At 51.1% G+C, this 27,013-nt stretch overlaps 1 protein-coding gene across 1 annotated transcript in view; it reads left to right on the top strand.

Annotated features, from left to right (window-relative positions):
• Positions 1-14,479: 14,479 nt before the first annotated feature.
• Positions 14,480-27,013, top strand: part of SSU72 (SSU72 homolog, RNA polymerase II CTD phosphatase) — a 33,803-nt gene continuing 21,269 nt past the window's right edge. Inside the window, exons 1-2 of the mRNA XM_003890973.4 lie at positions 14,480-14,857; positions 23,277-23,420. Of these exons, the coding sequence (XP_003891022.1) occupies positions 14,778-14,857; positions 23,277-23,420 (224 nt within the window). The 5' untranslated portion in view covers positions 14,480-14,777. The remainder of the gene's footprint in view (positions 14,858-23,276; positions 23,421-27,013) is intronic.

Here is a 27,013-nt window from a genome sequence, read left to right as displayed (position 1 = left end):
AAAGTAGGAAAATACGTTGCAAAGAGGCAATGGGTGGCCAGCAAGAGAGGCCAACGGCATGGAGACAAAGGCTTGCTGGGCATTTTTGTAGGGTGGCTCCTGGGCTGACGGCCAACGCCAAGGCAGAAGGGAGCTTTACCTGCGTTCTCCTGTCAGCCAGGGTGTTTGGTAATTTGAGGCTTTTGATGGCGAGCAGGAAGTTTGTGAGTGACATGCATGACTTGTTTAGGAGGGCCATACGGAAAGGCAGACCTACAGCCCATGTCCTTTCTGTCTCTGCTTTCCCCTACTCCCTCCAGCCCGACTCCTTTTCCCCAATTAGGGCCCCACACGGGACACTTTAAATGCAGCTACTGTGACTGAGGACCTCCGTTCTATATTTTAGTTAAACTTTTTTTTTTTTGAGACAGAGTCTCACTCTGTCACCCAGGCTGGAGTGCAGTGGCGCGATCTCAGCTCACTGCAAGCTCCGCCTCCCGGGTTCACGCCATTCTCCTGCCTCAGCCTCCCGAGTAGCTGGGACTACAGGCGCCCACCACCACGCCCGGCTAATTTTTTGTATTTTTAGTAGAGACGGGGTTTCACCGTGTTAGCCAGGATGGTCTCGATCTCCTGACCTCGTGATCCGCCTGCCTCAGCCTCCCAAAGTGCTGGGATGAGCCACCGCGCCCGGCCGTTAAACTTAAGTTTAAACAAATAACCTCTTATGTTTGGTGCACACTTTGTCAGATGGCACAGTTCTCAAAACTCTTTTTTTGGGGGAGAGGACAGAGTCTCCCCCTGTCACCCAGGGTGGAGTGCAACGTCACGATCTCCACTCACTGCAACCTCTGCCTCCTGGGTTCAAGCAATTCCCCTGCCTCAGTCTCCCGAGTAGTTCGGATTACAGGCAGCTGCCACCATGCCTAGCTAATTTTGGTATTTTTAGTAGAGACCAGATTTCACCATGATGGTCAGGCTGGTCTCGAACTCCTGACCTCAGATGATCCGCCTGCCTCGGCCGCCCAAAGTGTTGGGATCACAGGCGTGAGCCACTGTGCCCGGCCTGCTCTGGGGATAATTCTTGCCCTGCACTGGGATCTCCAGCTCGGTGCACAGAGTACTTTTTCACAGCCGCCATCCTTCATGTCTTCATTCTCAGCTCACCTAGTTCTGATTCAGAATCAAAGAGTCACTGTGGTTGAAAAAGAGGGGAAGGGAAGAAGAGAAGCAAAGCAAAACAGGAGGCTACCCTGATAAATAGAGCTAAGGAAGGCTATTGAAAGGGGGGGTCTCAGGCCCGCATGCCTGAAAACTGTCACAAAGGATTCCAAAGACCACATACTTGCACAAAGTCCATGGCAACCTTGTACACACAAAACAACACTTCTGTGAAGACATCTGCCCAGGACTGCCTGTCCACCCTCAGATAGTTGTCATTCTTGTTACTGATCTTTGTGGCCAAGGATAATTATTTCAAAACAAGTAATCCTTCTCATCTTTCCTTTAAAAAACTTTATCTTCTGGGCGGGCGCGGTGGCTCACACCTGTAATCCCAGCACTTTGGGAGGCCGAGGCGGACAGATCACAAGGTCAGGAGATTGAGACCATCCTGGCTAACAGTGTGAAACCCTGTCTCTACTAAAAATACAACAGGCCGGGCGCGGTGGCTCACGCCTGTAATCCCAGCACTTTGGGAGGCCGAGGCGGGCGGATCACAAGGTCAGGAGATCGAGACCACGGTGAAACCCCGTCTCTACTAAAAATAAAAAAATTAGCCGGGCGCAGTGGCGGGCGCCTGTACTCCCAGCTACTCAGGAGGCTGAGGCAGGAGAATCGCTTGAACTCACGAGGCAGAGGTTGCAGTGAGCCAAGATTGTGCCGCTGCACTCCAGCCTGGACCACAGAGTGAGATCCTGTCTCAAAACAAAACAAAACAACCCCGAAATCAACTGGGTCTGTGGCCACCATCTGAAACAGCGGTTCATGTGCTTAACACTTCCTGATAGGATCTATGGAATCTTCTCGCTCTTCAGAAAATAAGAAGACATGAAATGGGATTCTCAAACATTAAATCACAGCAGGTTTTTTGGGTCTCCAGCAGGCTATATTATGGCCCAACTTGGGCAAACTGTCTTTTTTTTTTTTTTTTTTTTTTTTTTGAGACGGAGTCTCGCTCTGTCGCCCAGGCTGGAGTGCAGTGGCCAGATCTCAGCTCACTGCAAGCTCCGCCTCCCGGGTTCCCGCTATTCTCCTGCCTCAGCCTCCCGAGTAGCTGGGACCACAGGCGCCGCCACCTCGCCCGGCTAATTTTTTGTGTTTTTAGTAGAGACGGGGTTTTCGCCGTGTTAGCCAGGATGGTCTCGATCTCCTGACCTTGTGATCCGCCCGTCTCGGCCTCCCAAAGTGCTGGGATTACAGGCTTGAGCCACCGCGCCCGGCCGGCAAACTGTCTTTATTTATCTTTCTTTTTAATTTTTCTCAGCTTCTGTTCTGCTCTAACTTGGGCACATTTTAAAACTGATGGGCGGCCAGGCGCGGTGGCTCACGCCTGTAATCCCACCCTGGGAGGCCGAGGTGGGCAGATCACGAGGTCAGCAGTTTGAGACCATGCTGGCCAACATGGTGAAACCTCATCTCTGCTAAAAATACAAAAATTAGCTGGGCATGGTGGCGGGCACCTGTAATTGCAACTAGTCAGGAGGCTGAGGCAGGAGAATTGCTTGAACCCCAGAGGCAGAGCTTGCAGCAGTGAGCCGAGATCGCACCACTGCACTCCAGCCTGGGCAACAGAGCAAGACTCCGTCTCAAAAAAAAAAAAAAAAAAAATTGGCTGGGCATGGTGGCTCACGCCTGTAATCTCAGCACTTTGGGAGGCCGAGGTGGGCAGATCACAACATCAGGACCATCCTGGCTAATCCATGAAACCCTGTCTCTACTAAAAATACAAAAAATTAGCCAGGCATGGTGGCGGCGCCTGTAGTCCCAGCTCCTCAGGAGGCTGAGGCAGGAGAATGGCGTGAACCTGGGAGGCAGAGCTTGTGGTGAGCTGAGATCACACCACTGTGCTCTAGCCTGGGCGACAGAGCGAGACTCCATCTCAAAAAAATAAACCAGGCCGGGCGCAGTGGCTCAAGCCTGTAATCCCAGCACTTTGGGAGGCCGAGACGGGTGGATCACGAGGTCAGGAGATCGAGACCATCCTGGCTAACACGGTGAAACCCCGTCTCTACTAAAAATACAAAAAATTAGCTGGGCGTGGTGGTGCACGCCTGTAGTCCCAGCTACTTGGGAGGCTGGGACAGGAGAATGGCATGAACCCGGGAGGCGGAGCTTGCAGTGAGCTGAGATCTGGTCACTGCACTCCAGCCTGGGTGACAGAGCAAGACTCCATCTCTAAATAAATAAATAAATAAATAAATAAATAAATAAATAAATAAAAATAAACCAAAACAAACAAACAAAAAACCCAAAACTGATGGGCATCGCCGGCGCGGTGGCTCACGCCTGTAATCCTAGCACTTTGGGAGGCCAAGGTGGGCAAATCACGTGAGCTCAGGAGATCGAGACCAGCCTGGGCAACATGGTGAAACCCTGTCTCTACTAAAAACACAACAGTTAGCTGGGCGTGGTGGCGCACACCTGTAGTCCCAACTACTGGGGAGGCTGAGGCATGAAAATCACTTGAACCCGGGACATGGAGGCTGCGGTGAACTGAAATCGCACCACTGCACTCCAGCCTGGGCAACGGAGTGAGACTCTGCTCAAAAAACACAACGCAACAAAACAAAACAGCTGACAGGCAAATCCCGTGAAGGAGAACTCGGAGCTCATGTGGCATTATTCTCCAAGAAACGTTGCAGCTCGAGAGTTTGCAGGTAGAGCTTTTTCAGTTCTTGCCTGTTTCTTTCTGCCTACCGTGAAATGTGCTGACTTTTCTGCTTTTGTTGAGATGAAGCTCGCTGTTTTGGTGTTCTAGCCAAGATTAAGGGGGAAAAAAAGATTCAAAGGGCTTTAAAATTACTGGATTTACAAATTACAACAGCTCTGTGGTAACCAAAACCCTAGACGCAGTGAGCCGGAAATGTAACCCTAGGAAATGTAAATTTAAGTTTGACCGGGTATCAATGGCTTATGGTGACAAACAGTTAACTGAAGGATTGAAATACTTGAGGAAAAGGACCTAGAGAAATGTTTATTAAAGTTAGGCTCTGCTGGGGGTGGTGGCTCACGCCTGTAATCACAGCACTTTTGGGAGGCTAAGGCCGGTGGATCACTTGAGGTCAGGAGTTCAAGACCAGCCTGTCCAACATGGTGAAACACCGTCTCTACTAAAAATACAAAAGGTAGCTGGGTGTGGTGGCGGGCACCTGTAATCCCAGCTATTCGGGTGGCTATGGCAGGAGAATTGCTTGAACCCGGCAGGCAGAGGTTGCAGTGAGCCAAGATCACGCCACTGCATTCCAGCCCGGGGAACATAGTGAGACTCTGTCTCAAAATAAATAAAGTTAGGCTCTCAGGCTGGAAGTGGTGGCTCACACCTATGGTCCCAGTTCCTGAGGAGGCTGATGTGGTAGGGATTGCTTAAACTCGGGAATTTGAGACTGTAGTGAGTCATGATCACGGCACTGCAGTCCTGCCTGGGCAACAAAGCCAGATCCTATCTCAAAAAAAAAAAAAAACAAAGCTTGGCCGGGTGCACTGGCTCACGCCTGTAATCCCAAAACTTTTTTTTTTTTTTTTTTGAGACGGAGTCTTGCTCTGCCGCCCAGGCTGGAGTGCAGTGGCCAGATCTCAGCTCACTGCAAGCTCCGCCTCCCGGGTTCACGCCATTCTCCTGCCTCAGCCTCCTGAGTAGTTGGGACTACAGGCGCCCGCCACCTCGCCCGGCTAGTTTTTTGTATTTTTTAGTAGAGACGGGGTTTCACCGTGTTAGCCAGGAAGGTCTCGATCTCCTGACCTCGTGATCCGTCCGTCTCAGCCTCCCAAAGTGCTGGGATTACAGGCTTGAGCCACCGCGCCCGGCCAATCCCAACACTTTTAGAGGCCAAGGCAGGCTGATCCCTCAAGCCTGGGAGTTTGAGACCAGCCTGGGCAACATGGTAAGACTGTCTCTACAAAAAGTACAATAATTGGCCAGGTGTGGCGGGGCGCGCCTGTAGTTCCAGCTACTCGGGAGGCTGAGCTGGGAGCTGAGGTGGGAGGATGGCTTGAACTCAGGAGGTGGAGGTACAGTGAACTGTGATTGTGTCACTGCACTCCAGTCTGGGTGATAGTGGGGGACCCTGTCTCAAAAAAAAAAAAAAAAAAAAGGTAGGCTGTCAGATTAAGCTGGTCAAAATCTTAAGCTCAGGGTAGTTTTATGTTACGTATCTCTAACATAAAAATTTTGTGGCCAGGTACGGTGGTTCACGCCTGTAATCCCAGCACTTTGGGAGGCTGAGGCAGGCGGATCTGAGGTCGGGAGTTCAAGACCAGTCTGACCAACACGGAGAAACCCCATCTCTACTAAAAATACAAAATTAATCGGGCATGGTGGCACATGCCTGTAATCCCAGCTACTGGGGAGACTGAAGCAGGAGAACTGCTTGAACCGGGGAGGCAGAGGTTGCGATGAGCTGAGATTGTACCATTGCACTCCAGCCTGGGCAACAAGAGTGAAACTCCATCTCAAAAATTTTTCTTTTTTTTTTTTTTTTTTTTGCTTTGGGGCAGTGGCAGTGGCAACGGGGCTGTGTGCAGGGTGGATGTGGCTGGGGCAGCCCCAGGTCCCAGGCCCTGCAATGGTGAGCGGGGCGGGAGTGTCCACTTGGGCTGCATTACCCAGTGCACAGTGTGCCACTGAGCTGCTCATCTGGCTGCCGCCATCTGTGCCGGGCCGGCCGAGATGCAGAGCCTCGTGGACATGACCTGCGAAGAGCCAGTCTGTCCCATCCATGTCTTCTGGATCAAAGGGGCCCAGGGTGGTGATTACTTCTAATCCTTTGGGGGTTGCTACTGGCAGCACGCAGCCTACCAGTAGCTGCAGCAAGGGCCATCCCGGACAAGCTTGTGCAGTCCACCCCCTCGGACCTCAGGGTATACCTGGGGGCATCCACACCAGACTTGTAGGAGCAGTTCCCGTGGCACTGACCGACACTTCTAAGAGCTCAGGAAATACATCTGACCTCCAGCAGGCTGGGCTGGCAGAAGGGATAGCTGAGGTGCATTCTCTCTTTTTTTTTTTTTTTTTTGAGACGGAGTCTTGCTCTGTCGTCCAGGCTGGAGTGCAGTGTTGCAATCTCCACTCACTGCAAGCTCTGCCCCCCGGGTTCACACCATTCTCCTGCCTCAGCCTCCCTAGTAGCTGGGACTACAGGCACACATCACCATGGACAGCTAATTTTTTTTTGTATTTTTAGTAGAAATGGGGTTTCACCGTGTTTGCCAGGCTGGTCTCGATTTCCTGACCTCATGATCCACCCGCCTTGGCCTCCCAAAGTGCTGGGATTACAGGCATGAGCCACTGCGCCAGCCATTTTTGTATTTTTTTTTGAAGAGATGAGGTTTCACCATGTTGGCCAGGCTGGTCTCAATCTCCTGACCTCATGATCCACCCTCCTTGGCCTACCAAAGTGCTGGGATGACAGGCATGGCCACCGCGCCCAGCCAAGGTGCATTCTTTTTGCACTCCGTGGGGAGGGTCTGATTCTAGGCACTTCCCCAACACTAGGGAACAGAATTATTGTGGTTGAATAGACCAATTGTGTTCCATCTACTGAGACTGGCACACTGCCCCTGAAATCAAGTGGGATCTCATTACCAAAGGCAAAATGAGGAACTGTGTATCAGTTAGCCTTTGCTGTGTAACAAACCATCCCAAAATCTGGCCAGGTCATGTATTTGTCCACAATTCTGTGGGTTGGCAATCTGCGCTGGGCTCACCTGGGGACCCTCATGGAGCTGTAGTCAGCTGTCACATCAGCTGCACCTGGATGGGCTAGGACAGCCTGACTCGCTTGTCTGGCAGGCAACAGGTTGTTGGTCGGGGTGACCTGGTTCTCTTCCATGTGGCCTGTCTAGCAGCCTGCTTCAGCCTTAGGGCTCCAGGAGAGTGAGAGTGGAAGCTGCAAGATTTCTTGGGTTCTGGGCCTGGAACTGGGGCTGGGACATCGGTTCTGCTAAGTTCTTTTGATCAGAACAAATCAGAAGGCTTTGCCCCGATTCAAGGGATGAGAAAGAGACCACATGTCTTGATGAGAGGAACCACAAAGAATGTGTGGCCATTTTTCACCTAATGCAGATAACTTTGGGTGGGGAAATAACAATATTTCTGTCTCTCTTAGGGGACCTCACTCTGCCTAGTCTGAAGGTAGAGACACTGTCCTGGCCCTCGGGGTCTGGGGGAAGAGGTGTTGAGGCCGGGTGAGGCCTCTCCAAGGCTGGATCCACTACAGTCGGGGCACCTTGTTTTCCGCACCGGTGGGATGGGGTTTTACTGGGCGGGAGGTTCCAGAGGGACTTCTGAAAGCCAAGAGTCCTGGGGGAAAGGGAGGGGTGGAGAAACGTTTGAATACATAACCCCGAATCATTTGAAATGGGAAAAATGGTAAAATAAGGTTTTTCCAAATAATAAACCTCCTATAGAAACTGCTATCCCCCAAATTTTGGTCTGTATCCTTCATTAGATCACCTATTTGGGCGAATAAAGTTTAGCCATGCGAATGTGTCCCATTTTGTCAGAAATATAATTGGGATCCAATTATCTGTTTTTTTTGTTGTTGTTGTTGTTTTGAGACAGAGTCTCACTCTGTCACCCAGGCTGGAGTGCACTGGCGTGATCTTGGCTCACTGCAACTTCCGTCTCCCAGGTTGAAGCGATTTTCAGCCTCCTGAGTAGCTGGGATCACAGGCACGTGCCACCACCACACCCGGCTACTTTTTGTATTTTTAGTAGACATAGGGTTTCACTGTGTTAGCCAGGATGGTCTCCTGATCGTGATCCGCCTGCCTCGGCCTCCAGGTGCTGGGATTATAGGCATGAGCCACTGCACCCAGCCCCCAGGCTGTGAGTCTTTAATAAATAAGCTGGTTTTAAATTTGCTGTAAAATAAAAATAGAAATGGCATAATAATTGGCAGCATACATTTTTGCCTGGGTTTACTCATCAGGCAGGATTGTATTTGACTCCATTAGATGTTTTGAGGTCATAAAACTATAAAATCAGCCTAAAACAGGATTTTTTTTTTTTTTTTTTTTGAGATGGAGTCTCGCACCGTCGCCGGGCTGGAGTGCCATGGCATGATCTCAGCTCACTGCAACCTCCACCTCCTGGGTTCATGCGATTCTCTTGCCTCAGCCTCCTGAATAGCTAGGATTACACATGCACACCACCACACGAGGCTAATTTTTTTTTTTTTTTTTTTTTAGTAGAGACAGGGTTCCACCATGTTGGCCAGACTGATCTCGAACTCCTGACCTCATGATTCACCCACTTCAGCCTCCCAAAGTGCTGGGATTACAGGTGTAAGCCACTGTGCCTGGCCTTTTTTTTTTTTTTTTTTTTTTTGAGATGGAGTCTCACTGTTGCCCAGGCTGGAGTGCAGTGGCATGATTTCAGCTCCTCCGTTTCCTGGGTTCAAGTGATTCTCCCACCTCAGCCTCCCAAGTAGCTGGGATTACAGGTGGCTGCCACCACACCTGGCTAATTTCTGTATTTTTAGTAGAGACAGGGTTTCACTATGTTGGCCAGGCTGGTCTTGAACTCCTGACTTTAGGTGATCTGCCTGCCTCGGCCTCCCAAATTGCTGGGATTATAGGTGTGAGCCACCGCGTGCAGTCTTCAAATGATCTGTTTTTGTATGTAATTATTTGACGAATAAAACTAATTTGATATTGTTGGGTTAATGAAAAAGCTGTATCTTCTGAGTTATTGACAACATATAGATGCATTTAAAATTCTGATTTAGGCTGGGTATGGTGGCTCATACCTGTAATCCCAACACCTTGGGAGGCTGAGGTGGGAGGATCACTTGAGCCCAGGAGTTCAAGATGAGCCCTGGAAACATAGCAAGACCGTCTCTAATGAAAATAAAAAATTAGCCAGGCATAATGATGCATGGCTGGATTCCCAGCTACTTGAGAGCCTGAGGTGGGTGGATCACTTGAACTTGGGAGTTTTGAGGCTGCAGTGAGCCATGATCCCACAACTGTACTCAAGCTTGGGTAACAGAGCAAGATCCTGTCTCAAAAAAAAATTTAATAGGCCGGGCGCAGTGGCTCATACCTGTAATCCCAGCACTTTGGGAGACGGAGGCGGGCAGATCACCTGAGGTCAGGAGTTTGAGACCAGCCTGGCCAAGATGGTGAAACAGTGTCTCTACTAAAAATACAAAAATTAGCCGGGTGTGGTGACAGGCGCCTGTAATCCCAGCTACTCGAGAGGCTGAGGCAGGAGAATTGCTTGAACCTGGCAGGCAAAGGTTGCAGTGAGTGGAGATCATGCCACTGCACTCCAGCCTGGGCGACAGAACAAGACTCCATTTCAAAAAAAAAAAAATTAATATCCTTTTAATAAACTCATGGCTGGGCACGGTGGCTCACGCCTGTAAGGAGGCCCAGGCAGGCAGATCACAAAGTCAAGAGATCCAGCCCATCCTGGCCAACATAGTGAAACCCCGTCTGTACTAAAAATACAAAAATTAGCCGGGTGTGGTGGCAGGCGCCTGTAATCCCAGCCACTCGGGAGGAGAGGCAGGAGAATCACTTAAACCTGGGAAGTGGAAGTTGCAGTGAGCCGAGATCACACCACTGCACTCCAGCCTGGCGACACAGCAAGATTCCATCTCAAAAAAAAAAAATCATTTACACACACACACATGTGTGTGTGTATATATATATATAAAATACATATGTATGTTATATATGTGTGTATATGTGTGTGTGTAAATATATATATAATTTTTTTAAATAGAGAGGGATCTAGCTATATTGACCAGTTTGGTCTCAAATTCCTGGTCTCAAGAGATTCTCTCACATTGGCCTCCCAAAGTGTTGGGATTACAAACATGAGCCACTGTGCCAGGCCAAACTAGATACATCTTAAGGGACAAGTCTCATGCCTGATGCATGGGTCCCACACAGTGTTCACCAAACTGCCTGATGCCCTAAGCAGAAACACCCAAACTTCAAACCTGGAGAAGCTGACGTTTTCATGCTACAGACAGCTTTTCCCAAGACTTTGGAACAAGACTGCATATTATAATGAGACTCTTACTCCCCTTTGATTCTACCTCTTTCACTGGGCAGGGTAATGGTGTCACAGGATCCTTAGGGTGTAACTTTTCCAGCCAGAAACCTCTGGGGCTGGGGCGCCTTTGCCTGAGTTTTGCTTGGGCCCACTGGGCGCAATCCACCCACTCAGCCTGATAGGCTGCACTCAGCTGATGCTACTGGCCCAGATCCCACACCTCCAAGCATGCAGCGGCAGGGGGTGTGTGAGCAAGCACGGGGCCGTTCACTGTGCACAGCCAGGTATGCCAGCTGCAGTGGGGCAGGCAGCTGCAGGCACCAGCACAGGTGCCAGCTCTGTGCAAGTCTGCAGCTGGATCAGGCGTACCAGAAGTGGCTTCCATTGCAGGCACTGGGGAACATGGTGGCTCCCAGAATCTTGGAGATGCAAGGAGCTGCAGAGCCCCAAAGAGGGTGTCACAGACCTGGCTCAGGGAGCCCCCAAGTCTGGGCTCCCTGAAGGGCAACAGCTCTCTTCTCTCCTCCGCGTTGCCCGCAATGTGGCAAGCAGGGGGTGTGTTTCAGCCCTGTGTGTGTTACAGCTCTTTCAGTCCCACTATTCAGCAGGTCCCATGTTCTCATCCTGTGTCCAGGAAGAATGAGGTACGTGGATAACTGGAGGGTGAGCAAGAAAGAGAGGACCTTCATTGAGTGACAGAACAGCTCTCAGGGGACCCAAAGTGAGTAGCTCCTTCCCACAGGAGGATTTGTCATCCCCACAAATCGAGGAGATCCCAAGTGGGTAGATCCTTCCCACAGGTGGTATTCCTGACGTCTCTGAGTATGGCTGAGTCTGGGGTTTTTACGGGCTTCAGAAGGGAGAAAGTGTGTGCTGATCGATCCACAGGCAGCCATGGACAGGCCCAGAAAAAGCACCATAAATCTCACTCTGGGCAGCAGACTCCACCCAGAACTGGCAGCCCAGCCCCCATGTCTCAGGCTGTCCCTAGCTTGAAGGTGGGTCTTCACTGGACACCCACCCCTTTCCACCCAGGAGCCTGTGTGCCTCCTGCCGCCATCAATCATGTCGTCCACAGGGCTCAGGCTGTTCAGGTTGAGTGTTGCCTACAGGACTGGGCTGAGCTGCCCTCAGCCCCTCCTTGGCCTTACTCTCATGCTTGTGAGCACTCAAAGTCCAGAGGGGGTCTAGGCAGCAAGGGGCTGGCATGCCAGCACTGCCCTCAGTGTGTGCACACCTGGCTAGGTTGCAACAGCACCTAGGCTCGGCTTCAGCTTTGTCAAGAGTCAGGAGAGGCCAGGTGGAGGTGCAGGCACTTCTGAGCTTTCGGGGGTAGGCGGGGGTGGCATCTCAGCCCTGGGATGGCAGGGATACCTGGGTCCACAGCTGTGGCTGGGCAGATGCAGCTACTCCCAGAGAGTGGGGCTCCTGTCCTGCCAACTTGGAAGGGGGCAGGGCTCCCACATGCTCAGTGGAGCACACAGTCCCAGCTGAGCCTCCCCTGCTGCAGCCAGCATCTTCCCAGCAGCTACTCAAGAGAGGCTGCCACTGCCATCAATGGTATAATTGACATTTCACAGTCAATAGCTTCTGCTGGTAATGTCACAAAAACCTGATCTAAGAGATCTTTAGTACCTATTGGTTACATAAGGTATCAAATAAGTATGTCAATACTATATGCTGTACATGGGGAAATTCCTCTGGGAACACTGAGACCCATCCACACAGAACAAGAAAACAGGCACAGTGCGGCCGGGCGCGGTGGCTCACACCTGTAATCCCAGTACTTTGGAAGGCCGGGGTGGGCAGATCACGAGGTCAGGAGATTGAGACCATCCTGGATAACACGGTGAAACCCCATCTCTACTAAAAATACAACAACAAAAAAAATTAGCTGGGCGTGGTGGTGGGCACCTGTGGCCCCAGCTACTCGGGAGGCTGAAGCAGGAGAATGGCATGAACCCGGGAGGCAGAGTTTGCAGTGAGTGGAGATTTGCGCCACTGCGCTCCAGCCTGGGTGACTGAGAGAGACTCCGTCTCAAAAAAAAAAAAAAAAAAAAAAAAAAAGGCACATGGTTACAAGTCTCACCTAATTTCCTATGGTCCTTTTATTTATTCAACTGGTTTCCTTTAATTTCTATGTTTCTGGTTTTGTTTTCTAATTTTGTTTTTAATTGCTTTCCTTTAAGCCTGGGTTCGTGGGTCAAAACCAATATGCAAACTGGGATAGTAATATTACTATGAATTTTACCTTGTATTTTCCCCTTTTAAACTTATTCATTGCCATATTTTGCAAAAGTACAATTTCTTTTTTTTGAGACAGTCTTGCTCCGTTGCCAGGCTGGAGTGCAGTGGCACGAACTCAGCTCACTGCAATCTCTACGTCCCGGGTTTAAGCAATTCTCCTTCCTCAGCCTCCTGAGTAGCTGGGACTACACGTGTGTGCCACCACGCCCAGCTAATTTTTGTATTTTTAGTAGAGACAGGGTTTCACCATGTCGGCCAGGATAGTCTTGATCTCTTGACCTCGTGATCCACACGCCTCGGCCTCTCCTGGGATTACAGGTGTAAGCCACTGTGCCTGACCTGAAAGTACAATTTCTAACAGAATAATGCTGACACAGCACTTTGAGAGGATAGAAAAAGATGACAGAAGCAACAAAAATTGAAGTTAATAATGGACTCTAGGTAGACTTAGCCTGAGAGCACACCCTTCAAACCTTTGATGCTCAAATATGGTAAAAAGGGTTTTGACAATAACTCCCAGCAGTCAGTCTCTCCAGTGTGGGAGCAGACCAGCTACCTGGAACAAGTTCATCCCAGCACGGGGACTATCAAAACTTAATTACAGGATGACTCATCAGTGATGCATTTGGAGAAAGATCTCAACCAAAAGGGGGAAAATATCCAAGTTGTGAAATAAAAGTCGACTCACTTATGTTTAAAAAATACCTTGACAAACACAGCTGGGAAAGGCCACGAAGGGCGAGTTCTCATGAATAAGTAATAAGAAAAACTATCACAAGATTCTGCAAAAACCACAACCTTGCACTAAGGCAACCTCACACAAAAAAATACTTCAGCAAGCACAGCTGCCCAGCAACTGCCTGTCCAACCCTGCATTGGGAGTACGCTTGTTACTGTTCTTTGTAGCCAAGGTTAATTATTTCCAAACCATTATCTTCCTCTTCATTTTTTCTTTAAAAACCTTTACTTTCCTGAATGCGCAAATCGTTTACTATGGCAGGCATATTCGCCAACGTCCTATTCCCAAATAAATATTTTCAGTTAGAGAACTTTTTTTTTTTTTTTGAGACGGAGTCTCGCTCTGTTGCCAGGCTGGAGTGCAGTGGCTAGATCTCGGCTCACTGCAACCTCTGACTCCCAAGTTCAAGCGATTCTCCTGCCTCAGCCTCCCGATTACTTGGGATTACTGGCATGCACCACCACGCCCAGCTAATTTTTGTATTTTTAGTAGAGACGGGGTTTCACCATCTTGGCCAGGATGGTCTCGATCTCCTGACCTCGTGATCCACCAGCCCCGGCTTCCCAAAGTGCTGGGATTACAGGCGTGAGCCACCGCGCCCGGCCGAGAGCCTGTTATTAGGTTGATAATCATTATAATTCCCTCTGCCGTCCGTGGCGCTCCCACAGGAAAACATCCACCCACTGCCCACCGTGAGGCCGCATCCAGGCAGACAGGCACCGCTGGGGGACAACACACTCGCGCTGACTGGACATACTGTAACTTGACCCACATCTCAGACCAGCCGGCGGCCTCTCCAAGGAAGCCCGAGGCGAGGAAGACCCTAGTCAACGTGCACTCCCAGCCAGGTCTGCCACAGGTCGGCCCTCGCATTTAAACGTTAAATGCTGAAGGGCTTTCATAAAAGAGCGATGTGCTCCTGCTTGTATGAGCCGGGGCCGGAGGACGGTAACAGCGACACGGGACGGGAGCGAGCCTCAGAACTGGGAATGTCTGTGGCTCTTCGGGACAGCGGAGGGAGTAGATCTAGTGAAGCGCGATCTACTGGGGTGGCAGAAGTGAGAACTATGGGCCCCACGGGGACCGAGGGAAAGCAAAAAATCGTCTCAGGACACAAGACGCCGGGCCGGGGAACGGTCCTCAATGCTCTCCCGGGTAAGCGCGGACCTTCGCATCACTCCCAAAGGCAGCGGCGACACCTTGTGACGTCTTGGCGTTCGGCGCGGCGCGCGTCACACTAGGCGCCGGCGCGGGGTGCTGACGTCAGGACGCCCGCGCTGAGCGCCGTGACGCTCAGCCGGTCCTTGTGGAGTGCGGGTCTCTGCTGCGGACGCCGGGGGCCGGCGCGGCGTTGGCCGCCCCCGGCCTCGCCGAGTGCAGCGCGCCCGAAGGCCAGTGCTTGCGCTCCGTCCGCGGCCCGGCGCCCGAGGTGGGCGGGGAGGCCGCCGCGCAGACGCCGCACGCTGCGCCGCCGCTTTCGCGTCGCCCGCTTCCGGCCGCGGCGGCCGCCATTTTGCTCGCGCGGAAGCGCCGCGGTGGGGTGGGAACCCAGGCGGGAGAGCCGCGGGCTGTGGGGCCGCAGCCATGCCGTCGTCCCCGCTGCGGGTGGCGGTGGTGTGCTCAAGCAACCAGAACCGGAGCATGGAGGCGCACAACATCCTCAGGTAGTTGGGCTCCGCCCTGGCCCCGCGCGCTCCGCTCCGGCGACCGGCCCGCCCTCCTCTCCGGTTCCCCGTGGCCCGCGCCGGGCGCCCTGAGAGGCGGCCGGGCTGCGCTCGAGGGTCTGCTGGTTGGGATGGCAGCTGGACAGCAGCGCGCGGCGCCCACACGCGGGTGGGCATCGCGGGGAATGCGGGTTCCGGGACGAGACGCCCGCTGTCCGGTGGTCCTTCGAGCTCCCCGAGGCCGGGCGAGGGGTGCGAGGGTAGCGGCCAAGGTGAGGGGCTGCGCGGCGGCGGCCCATCGTGGTTATTTCGTGTGCGTCGTTGGCTACCTTTGCTGGAAACGCGCACAACATAACCTCGGCAAAGAACGATGTTGTAAATAAGAAAGCGGTCTATTTTTTTAATGCCATGGATTTGTGTGTGTGCTACTTCTTGTTTTCTTTTGCAAAAGATCCTCTCTTTCTTCCTGGAACGCCTCCAACCGGTAGTTTCTGGAATACAACGAGGATTTGGTTTGGCTCTGCTGGTTTAAATTCGCTGCTAACTGGTCTTCTGTGACTTTTGCGTAGCGTCTGTCTAATGAAAGTTTGTTTCTGCTTGATACAAGTAGTTTGTTCAGTTACATAGCAAACTGAAACTGACCACTTTACTTACAGTGAAAATTTGGTATATGTGTCAACTTTGATAGTAAGACACAATTGAAACGGCTTTCCCCCTCCAAAGTTACCTACGTGAAGTTTAAACGAAAACAGTATCTCACTCCTCTTATCGCAGCCCAGCTATAACTTTCCTGAGCAACTTGGGAATATTAGCAGTCCCTCTTTTTTTTTCTCTTTTTAATAGTGTCACGCGGGCCAGGCACAGTGTCTTACGCGTGTAATCCCAGCGCTTTGGGAGGCCGAGAGTTCGCGACCAAACCCCCCCCCCCCAAAAAAAAAAACAGTGTCAAGTGTTCGTGATCTGCTGATTCTCTTTTTTTTTTTTTTTTTTTCTGAGATAGAGTCTTGCTCTGTCGCCCAAGCTGGAGTGCAGTAGCGCGATCTCGGCTCACTGCAACCTCTGCCTCCCGAGTTCAAGCGATTCTCCCGCCTCAGCCTCCGGAGTGGCTGGGATTACAGGTGCGTGCTACCACGCCCGGCTAATTTTTTTGTTTTTTTGTTTTTTGTTGTTTTTTTTTGAGACGGAGTCTCGCCCTGTCGCCTAGGCCGGAGTGCAGTGGCGCCATCTCGCCTCACTGCAAGCTCTGCCTCCCGGGTTCACGCCGTTCTCCTACCTCTGCCTCCCGAGTAGCTGAGACTACAGGCGCCGCCACCATGTCTGGCTAATTTTTTTTTTTTTTTTTTTTTAGATGGAGTCTCGCGCAGTTAGGCTGGAGGCAGTGGCGCGATCTCGGCTCGCTGCAAGCTCCGCCTCTCAGGTTCACGCCATTCTCCTGCCTCATCCTACCAAGTAGCTGGGACTACTGGCGCCCGCCGCCACGCCTGGCTAATTTTTTGCGTTTTTAATAGAGACGGGGTTTCACCGTGTTAGCCAGGATGGTCTCGATCTCCTGACCTCGTGATCCGCCCGCCTCGTCCTCCCAAAGTACTGGGATTACAGGCGTGAGCCACCGCGCCCGGCGTTTTTTTTTTGTATTTTTAGTAGAGACGGGGTTTCACCAGGTTAGCCAGGATGGTCTCGATCTCCTGACCTCGTGATCCATCTGCCTCAGCCTCCCAAAGTGCTGGGATTACAGACGTGAGCCACCGCGTCCGGCATTTTCTTTTTCTTTTTGGTAGAAACGGAGTTTCACCATGCTGGCCAGGCTGATCTCTAACTCTAGACCTCAGGTGATCCACCCGTCTCAGCCTCCCAAAGTGCTGGGATTACAGGCGTGAGCCACCACGCCCGGCCTGCTTGTTGCAGAAATTCTTACTGTAGAAAATGAAAGTGGTTCCTCAGAAGTACCATTTTGGTGTCCATCTGTCTCCCATGTGTTCACGCATGCATCAGGGAGTTAAGCTCTGATTCTGTTGTCTGCTCCATAGTTAATATTAACATCATTAGTTTCCTTTTTTTGTCACGAGGTGCTTTATTTTCATTATTGATACAAATAATTTTCTATAATACCCCGGTCAAATGGGAGAATTTGGCAGTCCGATTTCGGGGGGGGGGGGCGTTCACTACAGAGACCCACAGGCTGGTGGCGTCGGTGCTGAGTGCCCAGGTTCACAGCACAGCTTGTGGCTTGTGTCCATCTTGCAGGTGGCTCTTCCTTGCACATCACGACTGGGGTCTCGGGTGAAGGGGGCAGGAAATCCTCCAGACTCTTAGGAAATTTCACTCCACTTCTCCTGCTCAATGGCCTCTGGTGGGCAGGGTGTGTTGTTCTGTGTCTCCGTTTTCTAGCTTGGCCTTACTGAAGTTGGAATTCATGTCTGTTGTCATTTTCACTTTTTTTTGTTTGTTTTCGAGCCAGGGTAAGGCTGGAGTGCAGTGTTGTGATCATAGCTCACCACTTCAACCTTGAATATCTGGGCTAAAACGATCCTCCTGCCTCAGCCCCCGAAAGTATTTGGATTACAGGTGTGAGGCACCGCACCCAGAGCATTTTTGCTTTTGGAAATTACCTATTTATGTCCTTTGCCTATGCCTGTTCGTTTGGGTTTAGTTAGAAGGTTTTAATACTTATTTAGGAAATCTGTGTGGTAGTGTTTTTCTGTTACAAGCTAGGAAAGCTTGTGAAAGTCAGATTTAGAGAGTCTTTTAGGTATTAAAAAATGATGTTTGTGAAAAGCTTCGAAAATGCTTATGATAAGTGAAAAAAGCAGGAAAATTGTATATGCGGTTGGGTAGGACTACATAAAACTGCACAGGAAAGCTGAAATAAAATTGTCAAAAGGAATTGTAGTTAACTGAACATGCACAGTAGCTAGTTGATCAGTGAACCTCGCCGCTTTTAAAAATTTTGGGCCTGGCAAGGTGGCTCTTCTGCCTATGGTCCCAGCACTTTGGGAGTCTGAGGGAGGAGGTTTGCTTGAGCCCAGGAGTTTGAGCCCCGGGCAACACCGTGAGACCCCCCATCATTACAAAACATTTAAAAAATTAGCCACATGTGGTTGCACATGCCAATAGTTCTGGCTACTAGGGAGACCAAGATCACTTGAGCCCAAGAGGTTGAGGCTGCAGTGAGCTATGACTGCGCCACTGAACTCCTGCGTGGACGACAGACCAAGTCCCTGTCTCTAAAAACAGAAACAGAAACAATTTCATCCTATTAAAAATCAGCGTGAACTCTATTTTCCTGATAAATCCAAGTGATAAGAAGTGTTGTTGACATCAGTGTTCTCTGGGGTGATCATCTTTTTTTTTTTTTTTTTTTTTTTTTGAGACGGAGTCTCGCTCTGTCGCCCAGGCTGGAGTGCAGTGGCCGGATCTCAGCTCGCTGCAAGCTCCGCCTCCCGGGTTCCCACCATTCTCCTGCCTCAGCCTCCCGAGTAGCTGGGACTACAGGCGCCCGCTACCTCGCCCGGCTAGTTTTTTGTATTTCTTAATAGAGACGGGGTTTCACCGTGTTAGCCAGGATGGTCTCGATCTCCTGACCTCGTGATCCGCCCGTCTCGGCCTCCCAAAGTGCTGGGATTACAGGCTTGAGCCACCGCGCCCGGCGGGGTGATCATCTTTGATGTTTGAGACTAAATTGTTTCAAATACCAGTCCTGGGAGTCCTTATGTTTTCAGGCAGTGTGGGAAAACTCTGCCTTACGTTTCCACAGAGCCTCCTGCGTTTTGTACTCCAAGGATTAAAGTGTCCCCTTGGAACCAATTAGTTTTTTTGTTTGTTTATTTTTGTGGTTTTTTTGTTCTTGTTTTTCAGGTTTTTTAGTTTGTTTGTTTTTTGAGACGGAGTCTCACTCTGTCTCCCAATGCAGTGGCGTGATCTCAGCTCACTAGCCTCTGCCTCCCAAGTTCAAGCAATTCTCCAGCCTCAACCTCCTGCATAGCTGGGACTACAGACATGTGCTACCACACCCAGCTAATTTTTTTGTATTTTTAGTAGAGACGGGGTTTCACCATGTTGGCCAGGCTGGTCTCGACCTCCTGACCTCAGGTGATCTGCCCACCTTGGCTTCCCAAAGTGCTGGGATTACAGGCATGAGCTACCGTGCCTGGTCTTATTTATTTATTTTTACAGACAGGGTCTTACTGTGTTGCCCAGGCTGATATTGAACTCCTGGCCTCCCAAGTAGCAGGGATTACAGGCATGCACCACCACGCCCAGCTAATTTTGTATTTTTAGTAGACAGGGTTTCTCCCTGTTGGTCAGGCTGGTCTCAAATGCCTGACCTCAGGTGATCCGTCCTCCTCCGCCTCCCAAAGTGTTGGGATTATAGGCGTGAGCCACGGCGGCCCATCTGACAGCTTCTTTATGATAGTTTTTTGGGGTTTTTTTTGAGACAGAGTCTCACTTTGTCACCCAGGCTGGAGTGCAGTGGAACCATCACGGGGCCCACTGTGACCTCTGCCTCCCAGGTTCAAGCGATTCTCCAGCCTCAGCCTCCGGAGTAACTGGGATTATAGGCGTGCACCACCACGCTGGGCCTTTTTTTTTTATTTTAAAGTAGAGACGGGGTTTTGTCATGTTGGCCAGGCTGATCTCAAACTCCTGACCTGAAGTGATCCACCTGCTTGGTCTCTGTAACAAAGTACTGGGATTACAGGCCCTGTGATAGGTTTTTGGTACTTGTAAAGACAGTTATTTGGCATACCAGATAAATCCTTGTCTGGAAGATGAGTTTACAAAGGCATTGGCCCTTCAGGCGAAGCTTGCTGGTGTCAGGAGTGTTTTCCAAACTGTCCTTGCTTTGATGTAAGAAACACTGTTGGGGCGCAAGCTGGCTGCCCTGCCAGTTGCATTCGTTTAGCAGAACAGTTCTTCTGTTGCTAAATAGCCTTTTTGCCATTTGTGAACATTTTGTTGGGGGAGAAACAAACTGCATTTTGTTTTGAAATAGGCTTTGCTGAAAGGAACGCCCAGCAGGTGGTGGGCTCCTGTCAGTGTTGTAGGACAGGCTGTCTCCTTTGGCTGCTGTGGTCATGCTCATCACGGGCTTGTTCATGCTTTTTTTTTTTTTGAGACAGAGTCTTGCTCTGTTATCCAGGCTGGAGTGCGGTGGAACAATCTCACTGCAAGCTCCGCCTCCTGGTTCCGCCTCCTGGTTCACGCCATTCTCCTGCCTCAGCCTCCTGAGTAGCTGGGACTACAGGAGCCGCCACCACGCCCGGCTAATTTTTTGTATTTTTTAGTAGAGACGGGGTTTCACCGTGTTGGCCAGGCTGGTGTCGATCTCCTGACTTCAAGTGAACCACCACGTCCGGCCCTTGTTTGTGCTTTGACGGAAAGTATTTCATTGTACGTTGTCTGAATTGGTAAGGAAGTCATTTTAGGCTTGTTCCTTCTCACGTGTGCTGCCTGTGGTGTGCCCTGTGTCTGGGCCTCCGTCACCCTTTCAGTCACAGCCAACAGTTGACTTTATTGCTTTAGCCCCACATTTCCATCAGGATCTGTGGTTATGACTGAATGTCGGGAATTTTAATTTTAGCATTTTCACGTTTATTTCACAGTCCGGGTGCCGTGGACACGGGTTTGTAGCCACGGATCGCTGCTGCCATTGTTCCACGTTTCTGGCTGTGTGTGGTAGATGTTTGGGGAGCCGGGTTGTGTAGCTCGGGACATCTAGGGATGTAAGGACTGACGCAACTGTCCTCAGCGTTGGGGGACTCAGGTGTGTCACATACACTAGACAAGCACGGCTGCTCGATGTGTGCGTGGGTGACGTGTGTGGCAGTGCAGCAGGGTGCTCTCGGGCTCTGTCGCTTCCTCTACTCATCCTTGGAGGTGTGTGTGGAGCCACACGGCCTGTCGTACCCCATGGATGGATGTTCAGCTTATCTGTTCGTCTGTGGCTGTGGAAGGCCAGCAGCGGACATCCTGGAGGCAGCCACGTTGCGAGGCACATGTGTGTTCATAGGGTGGGTTTCTAGAGGCCAGGGTCTGAGAAAGGCACAGGTGATTTTCACTTGCTGGGTGTTGCCCCATTATCCACACAGAGGCTGGTTACACTCCAGCAGCCCCTCTGCCTGAGGTTTTCCTCCCTTGTGACACTGTGACTCATTCAACATTCAGTCAATTTTTTTTTTTTTTGAGACAGGGTCTCGCTCTTGTCGCCCAGGCTGGAGTGCAGTGGCGCGATCTCAGCTCACTGCAACCTCCGCCTCCTGGTTTCAAGCGATTCTCCTCCCTCAGCCTCCCAAGTAGCTGGGACTATACAGGCGCCTGCCACCACGCCCAACTAATTTTTTGTATTTTTAGTAGAGACAGAGTTTCACCATGTTAGCCAGGATGGTCTCGATCTCCTGACCTCATGATCCCCCCTCCTTGGCCTCCCAAAGTGCTGGGATTATAGGCGTGAGTCACCATGCCCGGCCTTACTTTTCTTTTTTAAAAAATAATGTGGAACTCCTCATGCGTTTGTGTGTCATTCTTGCTCAGGAGCGAAACAGCGGCACCTTTCTGAACAAGGATGATAGGCCTGTGAGAGTTGTTTAGTGTTAATGGAAGTGTGTGTGCGCCCTGCGCCAGGCAGATTCCTTCAGATGCAGACCCTTTTTGATTTATAAATAAAGCTAGGATGAGAAGTCTGTATTTTTTAGATAATTATAAGTATCAGTTGTGACTTTAAAAGAACACGTGTTCTGTACCAAACTAACTTTTTTTGTTTTTTTTTTGAGACAGAGTCTTGCTCTGTTGCCCAGGCTGGAGTGCAGTGGCATGATCTTCAGTTTCTGCAACCTCTGCCTGCTGGGTTCAAGCGATTCTCCTGCTTCAGCCTTCCGAGTAGCTGGGGTTACAGGTGTGCACCACCATGCCCAGCTAAATTTTTTTTTTTTTTTTTAAGTAGAAATGGAGTTGGGGTTTTGCCTCTTGGCCAGGCTAGTCTGAAACTCCCGGCCTCAGGTGATCCACTTGTCTCAGCCGCCCACAGTGCCTGGATTACAGGTGTGAACCACCATGCCCGGCGCCAAACTAACTTTTTTCATGCAACTTGTTGTGACAAACTTCAGTATGGTTGTCCGCGATGACGGAAGAATTTTCTGATCTTACCCGCACTCCCTCAGCGTTTGGAGATGATCTTTCTCCTGGTGTGAACTGGAGCTCATTGCTGGCAGTTGACACGTTTCCTGTTCAGCTCTTTTCTCCAGTTGATTAGGAAAAGTACTTGGTCAGTTTCCTCACCTGTGACTAGGAAGCCCGAGGTGCGAGCGCCGTCGGACCCATTGCAGCGTCTGTTCTCTGCCTGCAGCACCCCTGAGCCTGTGTGACTCCTTTGGGTGTTGGGTGTCGGTTCCCATGGTGGCAGCATCGTGGGGGTGTCGGGAAATTGGGAGAGACAGTTTCCTGTGGTGGAGCGGGCAGTTGGACCTTTACAAGTCCCTTAGGAATCCTGTGAACTTGGATCCTCCAAAGCCAGGACGTTGGTCGATGGCCAATATGTTCTGATGAAATCTTCCCCAAGTCCACATCAGTTAGTCCTTTCAGTTTAAAGTAAAGCCTTAAGCAAGCTCTGATGTTCAGATGTGGCTTTGTAATGGTCAGTTCTGGTTTGGTTGCTTTTGTGCAACTTGCTACAGAATTTTTATTTACTTATTTGAGACAAGGTCTTGCTCTGTTGTCCAGACTGGAGTGCAGTGACATGATCTCGGCTTACTACAGCCTGCTCGGGCTCAGGCAGTCCTCCCACCTCAGCCTCCCGAGTAGTTGGTACCACAGGCACATGCTACCATGCCTGGGTGATTTTTAAATTATTTGTAAGAGAAGGTCTTGCTGTGTTGCCCAGGCTGGTCTCAAACTCCCGGACTCAAGCGATTGTCCCACCTCGGCCTCCCAAAGTACTAGGATACATGCCTGGCCCAAAATATTTTAAATATTTAATTTGATTCAGTTTTTTGTTTTGTTTCGTTTTGTTTTTTTGAGATGGAGACTTGCTCCGTCACCCAGGCTGGATGCAATGGCGTGATCTCAGCTCACTGCAGCCTCCGCCTCCTGGGTTCAATTGATTTTTCTGCCTCAGCCTCCCAAGTAGCTGAGGCTGTAGGCAGTCACCACCACACCTATATTTTTAGTAGAGACAGCGTTTCACCGTGTTGGCCCGGCTGGTCTTTATCTCCTGACCTCGTGATCTGCCCACCTCAGCCTCCTAAAGTGCTGGGATTACAGGCACGAGCCACCACGCCCAGCCTAGATTAAAAATTTTAAGATATGTTCTCTACTATGAGCCAATGAAATTACTCATTTTCTTTCTTTCCCATTTCCTATCCCTTGCTTTTGGAGTTTTGTGTCTTAGTGTGACTGTGACTCTTTCTCTCCTTTTGTCTTTCAGCAAACGGGGATTCAGCGTCCGATCCTTTGGAACAGGGACTCACGTGAAGCTTCCAGGACCAGCTCCCGACAAGCCCAATGTTTATGATTTCAAAACCACATATGACCAGATGTACAATGATCTTCTTAGGAAAGACAAAGAACTGTATCCCAGCGGGTTGCCCTTTAAAAACCCCCTGTGTGGTCCTTCCTGGAAGGTGTTACGTGTGGCTCGGGCACAGGAGGCGTGTCACCCTGTGCAGTGCACACACTGGCTCCTCCTGTCTTTGCGAGAACTTGGTTTCTATTCCTGGTGCACATCGGATCGTCCACGGGTTAGTTCCAGTGCCACCCATGGCATTAGGCATGGTGAGGCACACAGACATGGTGTGGGGTTCACATTGACGTGGTCCAGCAGAGGGTTGTGACATAGCATGAACCAGGGATGCTTAGGTGAGGAGGTGGAACCCACAAAATCCCATTGCTTTTCACACTTCAGGGCTGCCCCGTTATTTCCTTTGCCAGGTAGGTGTGCGTGCATATGTGTGTGTGTGTGTGCATGCGTGCATGTCTGATACACACCGGGCTGCTTCACACATCTGGTGAGGTCCTTAGAGGGTCAGATAAAGAAGAGGGCCGAGCTTGCTACCCAAGCTGTTAGAAGAAATAATGGGAGAGAACGTTCCTTCATTTCGGGAGGACACAGAGCAGACTGGTCTGCCACTAAGACTCCTGTAGAGAGAAGAGTATTCAAATAGATTCTGATGGATGCAACACCAGTTGCATAATGGTTATGACAATCAGTGCCCAGGTTTTTGACCAGGCATTTCATGGTCACCCCCATGCTAATGAAAAGTTTCTGGATCTCCTTTTGTTATAGTGAGTGATTTGTAGTTCTCACAACGGAGGCCATACGTATTCCAAATGGAAAGAGAATGAGGCGTCAAATGCACAACCTTTTGTCTTCATGTTGGCACTGTTGCCATTCCTGCCCTCGCCCAACATTGTCTTCATATTGGCACTCTTGCCATCCCCACCCGTTCCCAACAGGGTCTCACTCTCACCCCAGCTGGAGTGCAATGGCGAGATCTTGGCTCACTGCAGACTCACTGCAGCATTTGCCTCCCAGGTTCCAGCAATTTTCCTGCCTCAGCCTCTCAGGTAGCTGGGATTACAGGTGTGCGCCAACACACCCGGCTAGTTTTTGTATTTTTAGTAGAGACGGGGTTTCACCATGTTGGCCAGGCTGGTCTTGAACTCCTGACTTCAGGTGATCCACCCTTCTCAGCCTCCCAAAGTGCTGAGATTATAGGCGTGAGCCACCGCGCTTGGCTGTACTCTTGTTACCTTGTTTTTTTTTTCTGTTTTTAAATGGAGTCTTACCCTGTTGCCCAAGCTGAAGTGCAGCGGCTTAATCTCGGCTCACTGCAGCGTCCCCCTCCCAAGTTCAAGCGATTCTCTGCCTCAGCCTCCCATTGTAGTTGGGATTACAGGCACCCGCTACCATGCCTGGCTAATTTTTGTATTTTTAGTAGAGAGAGGGTTTCACCAATTTGACCAGACTGGTCTTGAACTCTTGACCTCGTGATCCACCCGCCTCGGCCTCAAAGTGTTGGGATTACAGGCGTGAGCCACCGTGCCTGGCCTCTTGCAATTTTTAATAAGCTAAAAAAAAATTCTTATACACAGGTAGATTAATTACGTAGCCAGGAAGGGCCCCTGAAGGTCTTTCTAGCAAAACTTAGAACTGGATCCTAGCCGTCACTGCACCTTCTGCCCTCCCTGCTGTCCTCTGTCAGTTACAGTTAAAAGGTGGTGGGTGAGGATGCTGGGCAGAGTCCAGGGCATCTGCTGTCAGCTCCCAAGCCTGGCCTGCCTGCTGAGCCATCTGGGCGTGCCGCAGTGGAGAGTGTGCTGCTTGTGGTGCCGTGGTGCTGGGAGCCATCCTGGTGGCAGACGTGGGCTCACTGTGAGTCGGTGTAAGTCCCGGGGGACCGTCAGCAGCACGTCCTGCTGCCCCGTCTCTGCAGAAGCCCTGGTACCCCGCGTGTGGAGAAACCTCCCTGAGGATTTCTGAGGAACTGTCAGTAGGCCGTGTCCTCGTCCACCCCGTGTGGAGCACAGCTCCAACATGGCTCTGCTCCCGTCGTGGGCTGAGGAGGACGGAGCAGGTCGGGCTGTGCCTCGGAAAGGAGGCTCTCCTGACATGCCCTTTGTGCGAGCTCCCGGTCCATGCTGTCTCCACTCCTGAGCCTTACGGTGATGGGTGACCACAGAGCCCTTTCCAAGAGTCTGGTTTAGGGCTGGGTCTTCCCGTCGCCCTGGCGGAGGCTTTTGTCTCATATCATGATTCACATTAAACTCTGATGTGCCATGAAGCTTACCCTGAGATCCTGTTTTTGAAAAGTACTCTTCAGTTAGCACTGTTCATTTTTAAATTCTTGTATTCAGTAAGAGAAAGAAAAGCAGATAGCGATGCACGTCCTCACACTCCCTTGATTGGTGTAAGCTCAGCCCTTCATGTCAGCCCACTGTGACCTCCTGGGTTCTGGACCTGGGAAGTACTTGCCACGTTCTGCAAGGACTGAGTCCAGCTTCGGCAGACTCATCCGGAAGGACTTGCTATAGGGAGAGAATGAGCCTGTCTCTGGTCATTCTAGAAGAAGGAGCTGAGCCCAGTGTCCCAGAATTTGGAAGCTCCTCCTTTACAGAGGGACTGTAGGGGTTGGCGGTCTCCCAGGAAGCATCCACCCAGAAGAGCCCCGCGTGCGTGCGCGCGCTCTAGGTGTGTGGTGGGGGAAGGAGTGGCAGCGAAGAGCCCCGCGTGCGTGCGCGCGCGCTCTAGGTGTGCAGTGGGGGAGGAGTGGCAGCAGGGGTGCTGTGGCCACGGGGGTGGTGCTGGGACATTGTCAGCCACAGGCTCTGCCTTGGGGACCTCTTGTGGGAAACTGTCGCCTGTGGTGGCCCCTGAGGAGGTGCTGGGAGGAGCGTGCCTTCGTCGCCTTGCTTACTTCGCTCAGGGGCCAAAAGGTGCAGAATGGTGAGCCTGCCTCTTAGCTAAAGCTCTTCCACATGCTGCCCTCGGCCTGGAAAGGAGTGAAGTCCCCAGGCTGTTCCCTGTGGACATCAGCACGATGCCGGTGGGGCCTCAGGGGTGTTGAGATACGCAGGTCGGGAGGACCCCGATGGCGTTTCCTGGTTAGTGATGGGGGCAGAGGGCCTGCGGGAAGTAACTGTTGCAAGTGAGAGCCCCAAAGCAAATCTGCCCCCCAGCAGCCAGCGTGTTGGCAGAAGTCATGGCTGTAGACTGCAGTGGAAACAAGAGGGGGTTTCAAACTGCAGTGGAAGCAGATCTTGAGGTCAGAAGTTTGAGACCAGCCTGGCCAGTATAGTGAAACCCCGTTTCTACTAAAAATACAAAAATTAGCCAGGCGTGGTGGTGCCGCCTGTAGTCCCAGCTACTCCGGAGACTGAGGCAGAATTGCTTGAACCTGGGAGGCGGAGGTTGCAGTGAGCTGTGATTGCGCCATTGTGCTCCAGCCTGGGCAAGAGTGACACTCTGTCCCCAAAAAAAAAAAAAAAAAAAAAAAAAGAAAGGATGATGTGACTTGGGAGGAAAATGCTGCTTGTTCAGAGGCAGGGCCGGGGTCGAGGGGGACCCTACCACCTCTGCCATCTGCCTACTTGCCTCGTGGCCAGGGCCTGGGTTTCCCTATGCGTACCAACCTCACAGAATTTCTGATAATTAAATTAGGAGAT

This window comes from Papio anubis, chromosome 1 (genome assembly GCF_008728515.1).
Source record: "Papio anubis isolate 15944 chromosome 1, Panubis1.0, whole genome shotgun sequence".
NCBI classification, from domain to species: domain Eukaryota; kingdom Metazoa; phylum Chordata; class Mammalia; order Primates; family Cercopithecidae; genus Papio; species Papio anubis.
This window is presented reverse-complemented; position numbering and strand designations above follow the sequence as displayed.